General features: G+C 40.9%; 1 protein-coding gene across 1 annotated transcript in view; it reads right to left on the minus strand.

Annotated features, from left to right (window-relative positions):
- Positions 1–1,150: 1,150 nt before the first annotated feature.
- The window catches only part of MRPL48 (mitochondrial ribosomal protein L48), a 49,672-nt gene continuing 33,143 nt past the window's right edge, over positions 1,151–17,679 (minus strand). The window contains exons 5-8 of the mRNA XM_024762010.1: positions 13,260–13,429; positions 3,582–3,684; positions 2,003–2,092; positions 1,151–1,456 (exon numbers count right to left, since the gene is read on the minus strand). Coding sequence (XP_024617778.1) covers positions 1,382–1,456; positions 2,003–2,092; positions 3,582–3,684; positions 13,260–13,429 — 438 coding nt within the window. The 3' untranslated portion in view covers positions 1,151–1,381. The remainder of the gene's footprint in view (positions 1,457–2,002; positions 2,093–3,581; positions 3,685–13,259; positions 13,430–17,679) is intronic.

A 17,679-nucleotide genomic window follows, 5' to 3' on the forward strand; every position in this document is an offset into this window, starting at 1 on the left:
AAAGAGCCCCCCAACCCAAAAAAAAAAAAAAAAAAAAAAGAACCCCCCTGCCAATGCAGGGGACACGGGTTCCAGCCCTGGTCTGGGAAGATCCCACATGCCACGGAGCAACTGAGCCCGTGTGCCACAACTACTGAGCCTGCGCTCTAAAGCCTGCAAGCCGTAACTACTGAAGCCCACGTGCCACAGCTAGTGAAACCCGTGCACCTAGAGCCCATGCTCCGCAACAAGAGAAGCCACCGCAATGAGAAGCCTGCACACCACAATGAAGAGTAGTCCCCACTCAGCACAACTAGAGAAAGCCCGCGCAGCAACGAAGACCCAACACAGCCATAAATAAATAAATAAATAAATAAATTTTAAAAGTCTTGCAGGTGATTCTAATGTATGCTTAAGTTTGAGAACCAATGACTTGGATCAGGGTTTGACAAACTATTTTTATAAAGGACCATGTAAAAATGTTTTTGCATAACAGTCTCTGTCACAGCTACTCAACTCTGCCATTGTAGCATAAAAGCAGCCACAGACAGTGTGTAAATGAATAAGCAGGGCTCTATTCCAATGAGCCTTTATTTACAAAAACAGGCAATGGGGTTTTGGAACTGGATAGAGGTTGCAAAACACTGCAAATGCATTAAATACCACTGAATTATTCACTTTAAAATGGTTCGTTTTGTGACATGTGAATTTCACCTCAATAAATTATTTTTAAAAAGCAAATAGGCGGGCTTCCCTGGTGGTGCAGTGGTTGAGAGTCTGCCTGCTGCTGCAGGGGACACGGGTTTGTGCCCACTTCCAGGCAACCTTAATTTGCAGTTATGTAACATCTGCCTGCATACTTATGACAGGTCACTCACTACCCCACAAAGTACTTTTTTTTCACTTATGGACAGACCCTGATCCTATCTGGAGGGTTTTTTCATATACAAAATCTCCCTCCCTATGCCTCCTATCCACTGAGAGTTTACTTATGATTGTCTGCTTCACTAAAGGGACTCCATGCCAGGTTGATTTAAAGGATGAGTTCACTCTAATTGGAGAAATACTGAAGGGGGACATGCTTATGTGCTAAAGCACCAGGCAAAGAGAAACTGAATCCCTTAGTTAAATATACTTGACAGGATGGACTGACTTCTCACATACACACACATCCATCATTAGCAGATTTTTATTAGATGGAAGATACCTAGGGTTGGCTCAAAGGAAAGTGGTGACAATCGGTAAGCACTCCTTCACAGAGGAGAGGAGGCACTCCTGGCTGTGGAGATGGGTACTTATGATATTGAGGGTCAGGGTCTCCTTCTTAACTTTGGCCACCCAGGAAGCTCTTTCCATTGCCACTCAGTATCACCAGTGCTGGCATGAAAGGGTCTACAGTGAGCTAGTTCAACTTGGCTAGCAGTTCTTCCAGTTCTGGCCGAGCTTTGAACCTTCCTTTGAAGTCTTCTTCAGTGTGCTGAGGAGAAGAAAAAGAAGATAAGAGGGAATTACTACAGAGTTACTCAAATATGCCCAGCATCAGAAAAGGATCCATCAGCCAGTTCTGCAGAAAATGATTTAGATTCAACTAACTTTTACTGAGTAGCTACTATGTACCAGACTTATATTAGGTATCAAGGATTCAAAGTTGAATTGGACTTTCTCCCTGCCTTAAGTACATTTCCCTATTTGTGTTCTGTTTAATTACACTGTATGTGATCGTAAATCATGTTCTTTCTGCTATACAACTGCCTCAAGGGAGGGAATTTGTGGGTGTAATGGGCTCATGCCTAATGTCAGGATGCTGTGATGGAGTTCAACTTCCATGGTCTATAAAGCATCATCCCTGATGCACTGCGAAAGCCAGAAAAATGATCACGGTAAAGCAGCCTGCACACCTTTCCTTATTATTTTTATCTGGGCTAAATTATTCATATGTCTTTGTTTCTAAAGCCAGCCAGTTCAGATTTTCTATTCCATATTTTGAGCCCACCAGCAGGCCTCTTCTCATATTAGCACATACCTCCTTCACTGACAGTTTGACTCCTTCAGGAAGATTGCTTTGGATTATTTCCAAGAAAATCTCTGCAAATGTAGCACTCAAACCGCTGATCTGCAAAAGGAAAGAAGATGCTCTAAGAGAGGCACTGAAACCTAGGTGATTGGGCAGACATGGCAAGGGCTCAAATGTCAGCTCCAGCAGAGCTAGAGGGCCTTTGGGTGAAGGATTAACATCCAGAGCTGTTTTTGGAGCCCAGACTTTCCAGGATTTCTCTTGCTGATCTGCCAAGTTGTCTGGTTACTAAGATGGTCATGGCCAATATCTGCTCTTGTAGGCAATGAATGTCATAACTGGATCAAGAGGTCAAGTCCAGGATGACTTTCTGAATCAACTCAGGTTTACCCACATAGATTGGGACCTGTTGTTGTCAGACCCTGTGCTGAGAATCCAGAGTTAAATCAGATGTGTGGTAGAAGGGCATGCAGTGGGCTGTGGGAACACACAAGAGAAACACCTACCTAACAGTCAGGAGGGTCAGAAAAAGCTTCCAGAAGAGGTAACATCTGGTTAGAGTCTTGAAATACAGGACTAAATTGGGAGAATTCAGCTGTAGTGTGGAGTTTTTTTTAAGGCAGAGGAAGCAATATTCAGTAAAATGTGGAGGAAAAGTACAGTACTAGGGAATTGAAACTAGTGACATGTGTGGCTGGAATGAAAGGGGGTGTGAAGAAGAAAAGCAGGAGGAGTAACATGAAGGCACTTAGGTGCTAATCAAAGAGTTCAAACTTTATCCTGTGAGCCTCAGTGGCAAGTTAGAGCTGTCATAAAATGTAGCTCAAATAATTTATTCCTGATAATATTTAAAGAACCAAGATTGTAAGTACTTTAATTATTTAAAATTTTAACACAAATTTAGGGTTTTACTACCTTAACATACCTCTGGTTACCTTCCTGATATGTTTCTTGAGTGGATCAAAAAGGGGTGATGTCCATTTGTTGGAATATTACTTGGCAGTAAAAAGGAATGAAATACTGATACATGCTACAACATGGATGAACCTTGAAAACATTATGCTAAGTGAAATAAGCTAGATATAAAAGGCCATATTTTATATAATTCTACTTGAAGAAATGCCTAGAAGAGATAAAACCATAGAAGTGGAAAGCAGATTAGTGGTTGCCAGGACCTGGGGGGATAGGGAAAGAGGAGTGACTGCTAATGGGTACAGAGCGAAAGGGAAGCCACTGAGGCGTTCTAGGCAGGACAATGACACGATCACATTGATATGATCATACAGCAAAGTGGATGGATCTGAAAGATTTTTAGGGGTAGAAGCCACTGAATTTGGAGAATGAATGGATACCCAAGGGCAAAGAAGGGTCAAGCATTAAGCTCAAAGGTGAGGAGGATTACAGGAAAAAAACATCAGTCCCTCTACAATTAGTTTTGTATACACTGAGTGAGGGCACCTGTGGACCATTTTAACGGAGAAACCCAGTAGACAACTGGATAGCAGGTTTGAAGCTCAACCAAGAGATCAGGATAGAGAAAAGAACCAGGAGAGGCAAATACATTTCAAATTTCTCCCAGAGTACCTACCTGAACCACTCGCTCATGGGTGGTAAGAACTGAGTCCAGGAGCATTTTCCTGCCTTGGTCCTGCAACTGCAACACCTCCACGGTTTTGGTGGGCATCGCATAACTGTGGGAAGGAAGAGTCAGCTATTGGGAGGGTTCTCTTAAGCCAGCAGCACCACTTCAGTCAAGGTAGTCCCTGAGTACAGCCACTACTGCATGCAGTAGCTCCTGCAATCTAGGGCTGTTTATCTTCATCCAGGAGCAAAGTAACCAGATCCTCTTATGCCTCCTCCAGAAATCTCTAAACTCCGTGAGGGGACAGACCATATCTAATACTTTTCTGCACCCCCAGTCATGCCTAATATAACACTCTGAATAAAACCTGGTGATTACTAAGTATTAACTGCTACTAAAGAATAGCCAGTTCTAAAAGAATCAAGCTCATCACTAGGTACACTTTGGAGGCTAACCTTGGGTATTTCACCTCTTCTGAAGAAATGAGGCACGAAACCCAATCCTGCTCCAGTTCTATTTTTATTTTATTTTATTTTATTTTTAAATTTTTTGGCCGTGTCGTGCGGCATGTGGGATCTTAGTTCCCAACCAGGGATCAAACCCGTGCCGCCTGCGATGGAAGCGCGGAGTCTTAACCACTGGACCGCCAGGGAAGTCCCCTGCTCCAGTTCTAGAGCAGGATTTCTCAACATCAGCACTACTGACCCTTTAGAACAGATAATTCTTGTTGTGGGGGCTGGAGTATGCATCCCTAACCTCTACACCGAGAAAGTGCCAGTAGTACACCCGAAGAGATAACAATCAAAATTATCACCATTGTTAAACATCCCCAGGTTGAGAACCATTGTTGTAGCGTCTCTGCTCACTACAATCGGCTTCAGCAGATCTACATGCCACAATAAAGAGTACTGGACTTGGGGTCAAGTCTTGGTCCTGTCACTTATTAGCGATATTTAGTTAGGCAAGTCCCTTCCCACTCTGGGCCTCAGTTTCTCCATGTATAAAGGGGATTACAATCTAGGCTTATATCAATAGACTATTGTGAGAATCAGATATGGTGATGAGATAGGACTGATGGCTACACAGAAATATGGTATTAGTGTTGTGTTCATCTTATCAAAAATTCCTCAAACTGAAGAGAAATGGAATAATAATAACAACAGTAGGATTGCTGAATTTTCATGCCACACAAAGCTTCATCAATTAAGAGTAAGGAGTATGGCCCTCTACAGATGGACTGCTACGAAAAGAAGTTTGGCGCGTAACGGAAAATGGATTAGAAACATGAGAGTCAGTACTGGATTTAAATGTTGGCTTTGCCACTTACTACCTATTTGACCTTGGACAAACTAATTCAGCTCTCTGAGTCTTAGTTTCTTCAGCTATTAAATGAAGATAATACTACCTAGTTCATAGGGTTGTAGCAATAATTAAATAAGATTACATAAGTAATTTGCCAGGTATACTGTGCCTACAAATGCCAATTCCCTTGCCCCTATAAACAGTGAGTAAATGCTAGGTATTGCAAACTTCCAGATAGCCTCTCTAAATAACATCCCCTTCCATTTTATAGCACAATCTCTGATCTCTTCAAATTTACCTTTGGTAATAACTTCCTTATATAAAAAAAATTGGGGGCCTTCCCTGGTGGCGCAGTGTTTGAGAGTCCGCCTGCCGATGCAGGGGACACGGGTTCGTGCCCCGGTCCGGGAAGATCCCACATGCCGCGGAGTGGCTGGGCCCGTGAGCCATGGCCGCTGAGCCTGCGCGTCCGGAGCCTGTGCTCCGCAACAGGAGAGGCCACAACAGTGAGAGGCCCGCGTACAGTAAAAAACAAACAAACAAGAACAAAAAAAATTGGGGACTTCCCTGGCGGTCTGGTGGTTAAAACTCCACGCTTCCACTGCAGGGAGCATGGGTTCGATCCCTGGTCAGGGAACTAAGATCCCAAATGCTACGTGGTGCAGCCAAAACAAAAAAAAAAAAATTGGGATGCATTCATAGACTTGTTATGGAAAATCAAATAAAGTAATTATGTAAAAGCTTTCAGAAAAGTAAACAGCACTCTAAAATGCTCTTTTTCCTTTTTGACATTCCACAGATAAGACTGAATAAAGTGAGAATTGTTCATTCTTGCCACTAAACATGCATTTTATTCCTCAACACTTACAAGATTCCATTGATTTGTTTATTCATTCATTCACTCTTTCAACAAACATTTACTGAGATCCTGTCTGTCCTAGGCAGTCTGGTGGGCACTATGCAGTCTATGCTTTCAAGGAGCTTGCTAAGAGTGTTTTGGAGAGACAGGTATGTACACAAACATCCGCACCACAGGAAGACAAAGGCAATATAGGTACGTACCAAACGTTACAGGGACAAGAGGGAGAGAAGGGGGAGAGCTTGGGGAAGGCTTCATAGGTGAGGTAGGGCTTTATCAAGATGTAAAGAATGAGCATAGATGTTTGCCATTCCAAAAAATGGCATTCTACAAAAGCAAGGAGGCATGAGACCCTCGAAGAGAACCAACAGAAAAACCAGACATAATTCGATAAAAAAAATACTGAGAACTCTAGGCATTTCAAAGTATAATAGGCCTTTGAGTAGTAAGAGTATAGGTATCTTTTTCTTTAGTATCTACTCTTTTCTGTACTTCCCAAATTTTCTGCAATAAACATTACTTGGATGATCAGATAGTAAAAACAGAAGGGAAGGGACTTCCCTGGTGGTCCAGTGGGTAAGACTCCACACTCCCAATGCAGGGAGCCCGGGTTTGATCCCTGGTCAGGGAACTAGATCCCGCACGTGTACTGCAACTAAGAGTTCGCATGCTGCAACTAAGAAGTCCGCACGCTGCAACTAAAAGAAGATCCCACAGGCCACAATGAAGATCCCACATGCCGCAACTAAGACCCAGCACAGCCTAAATAAATAAATAAATAAATATTTTTAAAAAAAAACAGAAGGGAAGAAATGAAGTAGTTGAATTTCAAAAGTCAACCTAACATGACAAAATAGTGCTAGCTTTTTTTTTTTTTTTTTTTTTTTTGGCGCTATGCGGGCCTCTCACTGCTGTGGCCTCTCCCGCTGCGGAGCACAGGCTCCGGACGCGCAGGCTCAGCAGCCATGGGTCACGGGCCAGCCACTCCGCGGCATGTGGGATCTTCCCGGACCGGGGCACGAACCCGCGTCCCCTGCATCGGCAGGCGGACTCTCAACCACTGCGCCACCAGGGAAGCCCAGTGCTAGCTTTTAAGAGTACTGCTGGGATAGGACCCAGGGGACCCTGCTGGGATGCTAGGGAACTTAGAATCTGTGGACTCTACTATATATAAGTTATACCTCCATTTAAAAAAATGTAAGTAGACTAAAAAAAAAAAAAAAGGAAAAGCCTTACTGAGAATGATGATGAATGATGCTTTTACTCTCCACAGAGAACAGGAGCTGGGTCAGCTTCAGGCTTGGAAACTGCTCCCAGATGAGTAAGATTTCCATCTCTCCAGACAACTGCTCAGCAAGGGATGTAGGCAAATTAAAGGACCCACAGGAGAGGCCCCTTCCTCTCATCTTCTGGGTGAGCTGCAGCTGCAGCAAGGCAGACCATTTATAGAACAAAAGCTAGCGCACAGCTTCCCTGCTCAATTCCATCTCAAGGTCAGAGCCCTACCCCCAACTACTAAAGGAAAAATGGATCAAGATAAAATGAAAATCAGAAGAAAAGAAAATCATTTTATCTCTGAAAAGCTGGGCAGTAAGAATGCCTGATATGATGGTCTGAAAACCTCAATCAGTGCAGAGAAGTGAATTGCTAAAAATGAACATCTCTTTATGCTCTACTATTTGGAGCAAAGAACCAGGAAAGAGGCAAAAAGCAGCACATTATTCATTTTGTTATCCTAGAATTCATGTTCATGCCTACTGGAACTCAATCCAAGTCAACAAATATTCATTCAGTGCCTACTATGTGTCAGGTACTGGGCAAGGTCTTAGCGTGACTACTGATGAAGACAGAAACCATCCCTGCCTTACATATCTTAGAGTCTAATAATAGTCAAGTAATTATGAGAGTAAGGAATGAGCATTTTGAAAGGGAAGTTATATACCCTTTTTATTAAAAAATAAATTTATTTATTTTTGGCTGCATTGGGTCTTCGTTGCTGCGCGCGGGCTTTCTCTAGTTGCAGCGAGCAGGGGCTACTCTTCATTGTGGTGCACGGGCTTCTCATTGCGGTGGCTTCTCTTGTTGCAGAGCACAGGCTCTAGGTGCACGGGCTTGAGTAGCTGTGGCACGCAGGCTAAATAGTTGTGGCTCAAGGGCTCTAGAGCGCAGGCTCAATAGTTGTGGCGCATGGGCTCAGTTGCTCTGCGGCATGTGGGATCTTCCCGGATCAGGGCTTGAACCCATGTCGCCTGCATTGGCAGGCGGATTCTTAACCACTGCACCACCAAGGAAGAATATACCCTTTACTTCTCCTAAATATATAACATAAAGACCTAACTTAATGAGGTTCTCTGAAGAAGTGACATTTAAAATAAAGCCTAAGAAAAAAATAGGGGCCGATTAGCTGAAGGGGAAAGAGTATTCTAGGCTTCAGAGAGCATATGCAAAGGTCCTGAGGTGGGAAAGGACAAAAAACAAAGTCAGTGTAACTGGAGATAGAAGGAGAGGGAGAGAGAAGTGTGAGTTAAGGTGAGAGAGGCAAGCCCAGGCGATGGAGCACCTAGCAAGGTATGTGAGAAACTTTTATTTTGATCCTAAAGGAATGGGAGGCCATGGAAGGAATTTAAGCATGAGAGTGACATGATCATATTTCCATTCTAGAAAGATTACACTAAAAGCAGTGTGGAGAACCAGTTAGAGGGAATTACGAATTTGGAGGAAAAGAAGTGGGTTCAAATCCAGACCTTGCCATTTACAACTATAGGCAAGCTTTTATTATATTATTAATAATAATAACAACAATAAGAGCAGCCAAAGTTTCTGGACTTAGTTGTAAGCATTTTAAATATATTAACTCCCTTTATTTTCACAATAGTTTTATTAGATAGGTACTTTTATTAACCTCATTTTACAAATGAGGAAACCAAGACACAAAGAGGTTAAGGAAACTGCCCAATGTCACACAGTAAGAATGTAGCAGAACAAGAGCAAAACCTAAGCAGTCTGGCTCCAGAATCAATGCTTTGATACACTATGGCAAGGTGCTTGTCTGAATTAAGTAAAGTAATATACAAAAAAAGTATTTAGCAGAGTGGCTGGCTGTTATGATAGTAGGTGCTCAACAAATGTTACTGCCTGCCTGCCTTTACTCAAATGCAGCCAGAGCTTTTCACAGTAGGGTATTAAAAACAAAATATTTTAAAAAGTCCTTCTGAAAATTTAAAACACTATTCCAAGGAGTTGATCCACTGTAGGTATGATAACATTCTGTAAATGGCATTTAATGCCTCTTTGCCGCCACCATGTCTGAGATGCTGCCCCTAATCCCTGCCAGCTGAAAAACATTTCATTAATTACTAATAACAATAATATTATTTACAGAGTGTTTACAACGTTCTGTTAAGTGCTATTATATATTTTCTTATTTAATTTTCAGAACTCAAAGAAATAGGAAAATTACCATCCCCATTATGAAGACAAAGAAACTGAGGTTCAGAATTTCTCAAGGTCATATTGCTAATAACTGGTAGAACTAGGATTTAAATGCAGACAGTTTGATTCCAGAGCTTTTACTCTTAACCACTTGTTACTCAAAGTGTGATCCAAAGACAAGCTGCTGGTAAGCAAACTGCTTGTTATCAGTTCAAGACAAGATAAGAAGCATGAACCAGTCAGTAAACACACTTTAATTCAATCAACATTTTGTTTTCAATAGCAAGAGTTTCTTGATGAAGGAAGCAAAGCGTTAATGTACATTTTGGCATAAGCTCCTAATATCTTCGCAGAGTGGTACTTTGAGAAGCATTGCTCTAAATTATTATGCTACTCTGCCTTCTTGAACTGATATTAAACTTTATCTTTCACTTATCACTTCCACATTATGTTATAATTATTTTTTTGGTGTGTATATGTGTGCACACACACATATACACACACTCTCCTTGAAATCGGGCATTTACCTTTGTATCCTCCAGTCAGAATGTCTAGTCCAATGCCTACCACAGAGCAAGAAGAGGCTCAACCAGCAGTTCTTTAATTAAGTACTTAAAAGCACTTTCATTAAACTTTAGGAAATGTATACTACACAACTGGATTGTTTAGTCATATTCAAGAACCTGTCATTCTTTCTAGAATGGCTTAATGTTCCCCATGTGGCAGGCTTTATGCTAGGTACTGAAGAAATGAAGAAGAACACAAGTCAGGGGGGAAGGGAGCTGGCAAATGAATAGATGATTACAGCCCAGAGCACTAAGTGACATGACAGAGGTATGTGTCAAGTGCTGAAAGAGCAACCAACTCTCTGGGGCATCAGAAAAAGATAAAGTACATCTTTAGGCCTAAAACAATTGAAGTACTATCAGCTGTGAGAGCTAAAGTCACAGCTGATTATCCAATCTTCTAAGAAGCACATTTAGCACAGTTATACTCTAAGTAATAAAGGTTTAAAAGTTCAAATTTGGCTTAAGGACTTAAAATACTATATAATTAAAAATACTGGAGTCAGGGAGAACTGGGTTAAATCCAGGCAACTTACTGGTTCTGTGAATTTTGGCCTTTCAGAGCCTTGGTTTACTCATCTATAAAATGGGAATACACTAATATCTAGTGAGTACGAAAGTATAATTTTTGCCATATCCACATATGATGCCACGTATTACCTTGCTACAATGGCAAACCAACCACCCAAACTATTATTTATTAAATATTTTTCTTTAAATCAACTCACTTAAAAATTAATTTTAAAAAGAAACTTGAGATGTGGAACAACTGGAACTCATGTTGCTGGTTAGAGTGAAAAGTGGTATGGCCACTGTGGAAAGCAGCTTGGCAGTTTCTTACAAATTTAAAAGTACAGAACTTCCCTGGTGGTGCGGTGGTTAAGAATCTGACTGTCAATGCAGGGGACACGGGTTCGAGCCCTAGTCCAGGAAGATCCCAAATGCTGCAGAGCAACTGAGCCTGCGCACCACAACTACTGAACCTGCACACCACAACTACTGAAGCCCGCACACCTACAGCCCATGCTCCGCAGCAAGAGAAGCCACCACAAGGAGAAGCCCACTCACCACAACAAAGAGTAGTCCCCGCTCACCGCAACTAGAGAAAGCCCGCATGCAGCGACGAAGATCCAACGAGGCCAATAAAAAAATAAATAAATATATTTTAAAACTAAATAAAAATAAAAATACACCACTCTTACCATTTGACCCAGCAATCACACTCCTAGAGAAATGAAAACTTCTGTTCTCACAAACACCTGTACATGTTTATAGTAGCTCTATTTGTAACTGCCCGAAACTGGAAACAACAGAAACGTCCTTCAAATGAATAAACAAACTGTGGTACACCCACTCAATGAAATGCTACTCAGCAACAAAAAGGAACAAACTACTTTACACAGGTAACAACATGGATGAATCTCAAATACATTATCCTAAGTGAAAGAAGCCAGACTCAAATGGAAAAATACTGTATGATTCCATTTATATGACATTTTGGAAAAGGCAAAACTACAAGGACATAAAATAAATCAATAGTTGCAGGGACTGGGGGTGGGACAAGGGGTTGACTACAAAGGGAGGAGGGGACTTCTTGGGATGATGAAGATGTTCTATATCCTGATTATGATGGTAATTATTGTACTGCATGCATTTGTCAAAACTCACAGAAACTGTTCACTAAAAGGGTGAATTTTACTAACGTAAATTATACCTCAATAAGCCTGACTTTATATCACTATAGTAAATAGAAAAAAGAGTATCAGTTGACATATAAAGAAGTTAAGGGCTTCCCTGGTGGCGCAGTGGTTGAGAGTCCGCCTGCCGATGCAGGGGACACGGGTTCGTGCCCCGGTCCGGGAAGATCCCACATGCCACGGAGCAGCTGGGCCCGTGAGCCGTGGCCGCTGAGCCTGCGCATCCGGAGCCTGTGCTCCGCAACGGGAGAGGCCACAACAGAGAGAGGCCCGAATACCGCAAAAAAAAAAAAAAAAAAAAGAAGTTAAGCTAAAAATAAATACAGTGAAAACAAAACAGTGTTATAAAATTCTAGCTAGATGGTGGTGTTTGCCAAAGACTCTGAGCCTGAGGTCCCCTCTTTCTTATAAAGATTAGGAAGTACTTCAGCGGTGTTAAGGACATACCAGCACAACACCAAGAATTTCTCCTTCACATAATTAGGTTTAAAAAGAATTAAAAAGAGAAGAAATTTCTCACCATGTGATTTAATGTTATTTAAGGCAAACCACAGGGCATCCCACACTTTCTCAAACATTGAGATAAGATATGTAAAGTGCCTGGCCTGGCATGGATAGTCAGTAAATGTTAGTTCTCCTTCCCTACAGTTTTCCAGGAAACCCAAAGAGTATGTAAAAAGCAGAGGAGGCAAAGAATATCTATATAAATGGGGAGATATACCATGTTAATGGATCAGAGGACTCAAAATAGATGTCAGTTCTCCTCAGATTCAACACACCCCACCAAAATTCCATCAGGCTCTTTTCTGTAGAAATCAACAAGCTAATTCTAAAATTTTAATGAAAAACCCAGGGACCTAAAATAGCCAAAATAATTTTGAATAAAGAACAAAGTTGCTTTTTCAGTAATCAAGCTACTGTAATCAAGATAGTGTGGTATGGGGAATTCCCTGGCGGTCCAGTGGTTAGGACTCGGCACTTTCACTGCCGTGGCAGTGGTTCGATCCCTGGTCAGGTAACTAAGATCCCACAATCCACGCAGTGCAGCCAAAAACAGAAGAAGAAAATAAAGCCACTATGAAATACCACCATATATCTCCCAGAATAACTTTAAAAAAATGTGACAAACCAAGTGCTGACCAGGGTAAGGAGTTATTGAAACTCTCATATACTGATGGTGGGAATACAAAATAGGACAGCCACTCTGGAAAAAGTTTGACAGTTTCTTATAAAGTTAAACACACATTCACCATAAAACCCAACAATCCCAGGTTTAGGTAGTTATTGAAGAGGAAGGAAGACACATGCCCCTACAAAACTGGTATGAGAAAGCTTATGGCAGCTTTATTCATAATTACCAATAAACTAGAAACAATCCAAATGTATATCAACTGGTGAATGCATAAACCAATTAAGGTTCACCATTTAATGCAATACTATTCAGCAACAGAATACTTGCAAAACCCCAGATGAATCTTAAATCCATTATGCTAAGTGAAAGAGGCCAGAAACAAACAGCTACATACTGTATGATTCCATTTATATGATATTCTGGAGAACTTAAAACAATAGGGACAGAAAATCAATCAGTGGTTGCCAGGGACTTGAGAGGAAAGAGAGAGGAAATTGACTATACCTTGGGCACCCAGGAACTTTTTGTTTTAAGAACTTAATGGACTTGTTCTATATTTTGATGGTGGCAAACTATATATGTAAAAAGAGTGAATTTTACTACATGTAAATTATATCTCAAAACTTCATTTAACAATAACAAAGCAGAGCATACTACCCACAGCAAGAACATCCCATGCAAAGGCATCTTTCATACCTTTCCTCGACTTTAATGGAGAGATGGTTGCAGAGGTTGTGAACATACTGGGCATAACTCTCTGCCAGGGCCATATCATATGCAGTCAGGTGAATGTTTAAAACCCCATATTCATAATCTGTCCCCAAATTAATGGGTCTCACTTCCACTTTTCCCCTCTTCTTCCTGGGCTAAACAGGAAACAAAAGAGAAAGAAACTAAATCAAAGTATTGTACAAGAAATTCTAACCATACCATCTTGATATATATATACATTAAAAAAATTAATCGTTCAGTTAAACTTGTTTACCATTTTTCTCTCAGGTTACCCTACCTATAAATTGAACTTTTCCTGGGAAGGAATGGGCAGCCTCCCTTGACACTGGGCTGTAGCATCAGTCAATGAAAGGAGAGGGAATATTGCTGGCATTATTTAACATAAATACATGTGACTGTCTTCTGCCATTAACTAGTTTTGAGACTCACCTTCCAAATCTGGCCCTCAGTTTCCCAATTTTTATATTAATGGGGTTATGCTAGATAACAGATTCTTGAGGATTTTTGGGGGGGGGCCATGCCGCACAGCTTGTGGGATCTTTTTTTTTTTTTACAGGAAATAAAGAATCCTTTTTTATTTTTTGTGTGTGTGTGTTAGTTTCTGCTTTATAACAAAGTGAATCAGTTATACATATACATATGTTCCCATATCTCTTCCCTCTTGAGTCTCTCTCCCACCAACCCTCCCTATCCCACCCCTCTAGGTAGTCATAAAGCACCGAGCTGATCTCCCTGTGCTATGCGGCTGCTTCAGCTTGTGGGATCTTAGTTCCCTGACCAGGGATTGAACCTGGGCCCTTGGCAGTGAGAGCACACAGTCCTAACCACTGGACCACCAGGGAATTCCCAAAAGATTCTTTTTTTTAAAAAAATAAATTTATTTATTTACTCATTTATTTTTGGCTGCGTTGGGTCTTCGTTGCTGCGCACGGGCTTCCTCTAGCTCCAGTGAGCGGGGGCTACTCTTTGTTGCGGTGCCCGGGCTCCTTCTCATTGCGGTGGCTTCTCATGTTGCCGAGCACCGGCTCTATGCGCGCAGGCGGGCTCAGTAGTTGCCGCTCACAGGCTCTAGAGTGCAGGCTCAGTAGATATGGCGCTTGGGCTTAGTTGCTCTGTGGTATGTGGGATCTTCCCGGACCAGGGCTTGAACCTGTGTCCCCTGCATCGGCAGGCAGATTCTTAATCTCTGCGCCACTAGGGAAGCCCTCCCAACAGATTCTTAATCTAGAATCCATAAAGGAATTTCAAGGGGTGTGTCAACCCCAAAACTTATATGCAAAATTTTACATGGGTGCACACTTTTTCTAAGGAGAGAATCTTAACTTTCATCGGAATCTTAAAGAAATTAATCACAAGAAAGTGCAGAATTACTTCTCTTCCAGCCCTCCTAGCTTTGAAATTCTGCAGTCCAATTATTTAGACAGCCTTCCTTTTAAAAACTTAGAGGCAGACAAATTATTTTATTTCTACCCTTCTCTTTCATATAAAGTATTGCTTCACTACATATCAACCTGTGCAAACTGCTGTAAAAAGTATGAGCCCTGGGAAAACAGATATGTAACACGACATAGAACAGGATCAAGAAAGCTTCTCAACCAGAAATAATTTAACCTAAATGCCCATCAGGAGGGGAACTTGTTAAATAAAACATGGCACATCCATTCAATAGTACATTATGCAGCTGTAAGAAGACGTAAGGAACTTCCTTATGTACTGATACAGAAAGGTTTTCAAGATAAATTAAATGATAAAAGCAGACTGTAGAATAATGTTTTCAGAATATTGCCATACATATACAAAGGGTGGGTTGGGGAGAATAGATGTGTGTGTTTAATTACTTACATATTTATTTGTTTGCATATCAAAAACTAACTCTGGAAGGATACACAAAAATACTAATACCATTGGCTGCCTATGAGGGAGGGAACTGTATGGCTGGGGCACAGGGATGGGAAGGAGACTTTTTAACTACTTCCCTTCTATATTTTTTGAATTTTTAATAATATGAATCTTTTATCAATTCAAAGTTAGAATCTTAAAATCTACCTTGCTTTTTAAAATTTTTTAGTAAAAATGGTTTTACAATGTTCATACTAAAAATGCATAAATAAGTACACAGCTCAATGAATTTTCAATGTGAAAATACCTGTATAAACAGTATCTTGAACAAGAAACAGACCACTACCAGCACCCCCAAAAGTCTCCTGCCTCCCAAATTGGTGACCACTAGTCTGACTTCTAGAACCATATGCTCATTTTGCCTTTTTTCTAAATTTGTGAAAATGGAATAATATACTATGTTCTCTTTTGTGTCCAGCTTCTTTAACTCATTATGTTTGTAAGATTCATCATGTTTTAGGTGAAACAGGAATTCTTTCCTTCTCATTGCCCTAGTAAGTCTATTATATGAATATGTTATAGTTTATTTATCCTTTTTACTGTAGGTGGAAATTAGAGTTGTTTCCGGTGTGGAGCCATTATAAACAGTATTGCTACCAATGTTTTTGCATGTATCTTTCAGTGAACATATGTATGTATTTCTGTTGGGGATATACCCAGAACTTGAACTACTGAGTTACAGACAATGTAGAGGTTCATCTTTAATAAGTTCTCTGTTTTTCAAAGTGGTTTCCAAATTAGACTCCCACCAGCAGTACACGAACGTTCTAGTTGCTCTACATTCTTGCCAATACTTACAAAACTTAGTATAGTCAGGTTTTCTGGTCGGTTTCTTTTAGCCATTCTGGTTGGTATGAGGTGGTAATGCATTGAGACTTTAACTTGCATTTCCTTTAAGTCTACTGAACCTGAGCATGTTCCCATATGTCCACTGGCCATTTGGATATTCTCTTTTATAATCTGCCTATTCAAATATTTTGCCCATTTTTTAGATTGGGTTGCCTTCCTTTCTCTTACTGATTTGCAGAGGTTCCTTCTATATTCTAGACATGATCCTTTGTTAAACGTACATGTTGCAAATATCTTCTTCCTCCCTGTGTCTTCCTTTTTCACTTTTTAATGGTGCATTTTGATGAGCAAAAATTCTTATTTTTAATGTAGCCCAATTTACTCATTTTTTTCTTTTATTTTTATAGTGACTTTTGTGTCCTGTTTAAGAAATCTTTGCTTACCTTAAGATCATGAGGATATTCTTGTATGTTATCTTCTAAAGTTTGATTATTTTAATATTTACATTTAGATCTACAATCATTTTAAGTGCTTTTTGTGTACAGTGTGAAATAGGAGTCAAGTCAGTTTTTTTCACATGACTAACTATTCAATCCAGTTGACCCAAGTACCCCAGCACCACTGCAATGCAGTGTCACTTATGTCATATAATAAATGTTCAGAGGGCTTCCCTGGTGGCGCAGTGGTTGAGAGTCCGCCTGCCGATGCAGGGGACGCGGGTTCGTTCCCCGGTCCGGGAGGATCCCACATGCCGCGGAGTGGCTGGCCCGTGAGCCATGGCCGCTGGGCCTGCGCGTGCGGAGTCTGTGCTCCGCGACGGGGGAGGCCACGACAGTGAGAGGCCCGCATACCCCAAAAAAAAAAAAAAAAAAAAAAGTTCAGAGATACTTGGATCTGTTTCTGTATTCTTTATCCTGCTCCATTGGGCTATTTGTCTATTCTTGAGCTAATACCACACTGTCCTAATTATTGGAGATTTAGAATAAATCTTGCTATTTGGTAGAAATTTTTTTTAAAGAAAAAAATGAGGTGGGGATCTATTTACATGTCTTAAGTCACCCCTATCTAACAGCCAATAGCCTAGTTACTGCCATAGCAGAGGTGTTCCTGGCAGAGCACCTAGAGTGGTTCTCTCACATCAATGCTCTCCAGGTCAGTCTAAGACAGCAGGGGCCCAATCTGGGGAAACAGGGGGAGGACCAAGAAATGGTCCTTTCACAAGGCCGGTAAAACTGATACAAACCTGATCTCACAGGGATATTCTGAGAACTGAACAAAACACTGTATATAGTTAATTCAATCTGTGGCACATATTTAAACACTCAATAAACATTAACTTTTATTATTATTTTTTCATTTTCATATTCTTCACATCTAGCACAGGGCCCAGCAGAGAGACAACATGCAGTGAATCACTATTTTAGAATTTTAGAATAGGATGGCATTTAGAGATAACTTTTTCCCAGTTCTTCATCCTTGCAGGGGAAGAATATGAAGCCCAGAGAGATTAAATATGTCCCCCAGTGTCACACAGCCACACCGGACAGATCCTAGGAACTAACCCAGACCTCCTGACTCCCAATGCAGAAATTTTTTCACTGAACCCTCTGCATTATTAAAGTTCTTAACAGTGGTAGTCACCCCAGGGTCCTAGACTTTGCTATGAGTGAGAAGCCAACTTCTATAACCAACCATC

The sequence above is a fragment of the Neophocaena asiaeorientalis genome, unplaced genomic scaffold (genome assembly GCF_003031525.2).
Source record: "Neophocaena asiaeorientalis asiaeorientalis breed wild unplaced genomic scaffold, Neophocaena_asiaeorientalis_V1.1 scaffold263, whole genome shotgun sequence".
Classification (NCBI taxonomy): Eukaryota; Metazoa; Chordata; class Mammalia; order Artiodactyla; family Phocoenidae; genus Neophocaena; species Neophocaena asiaeorientalis.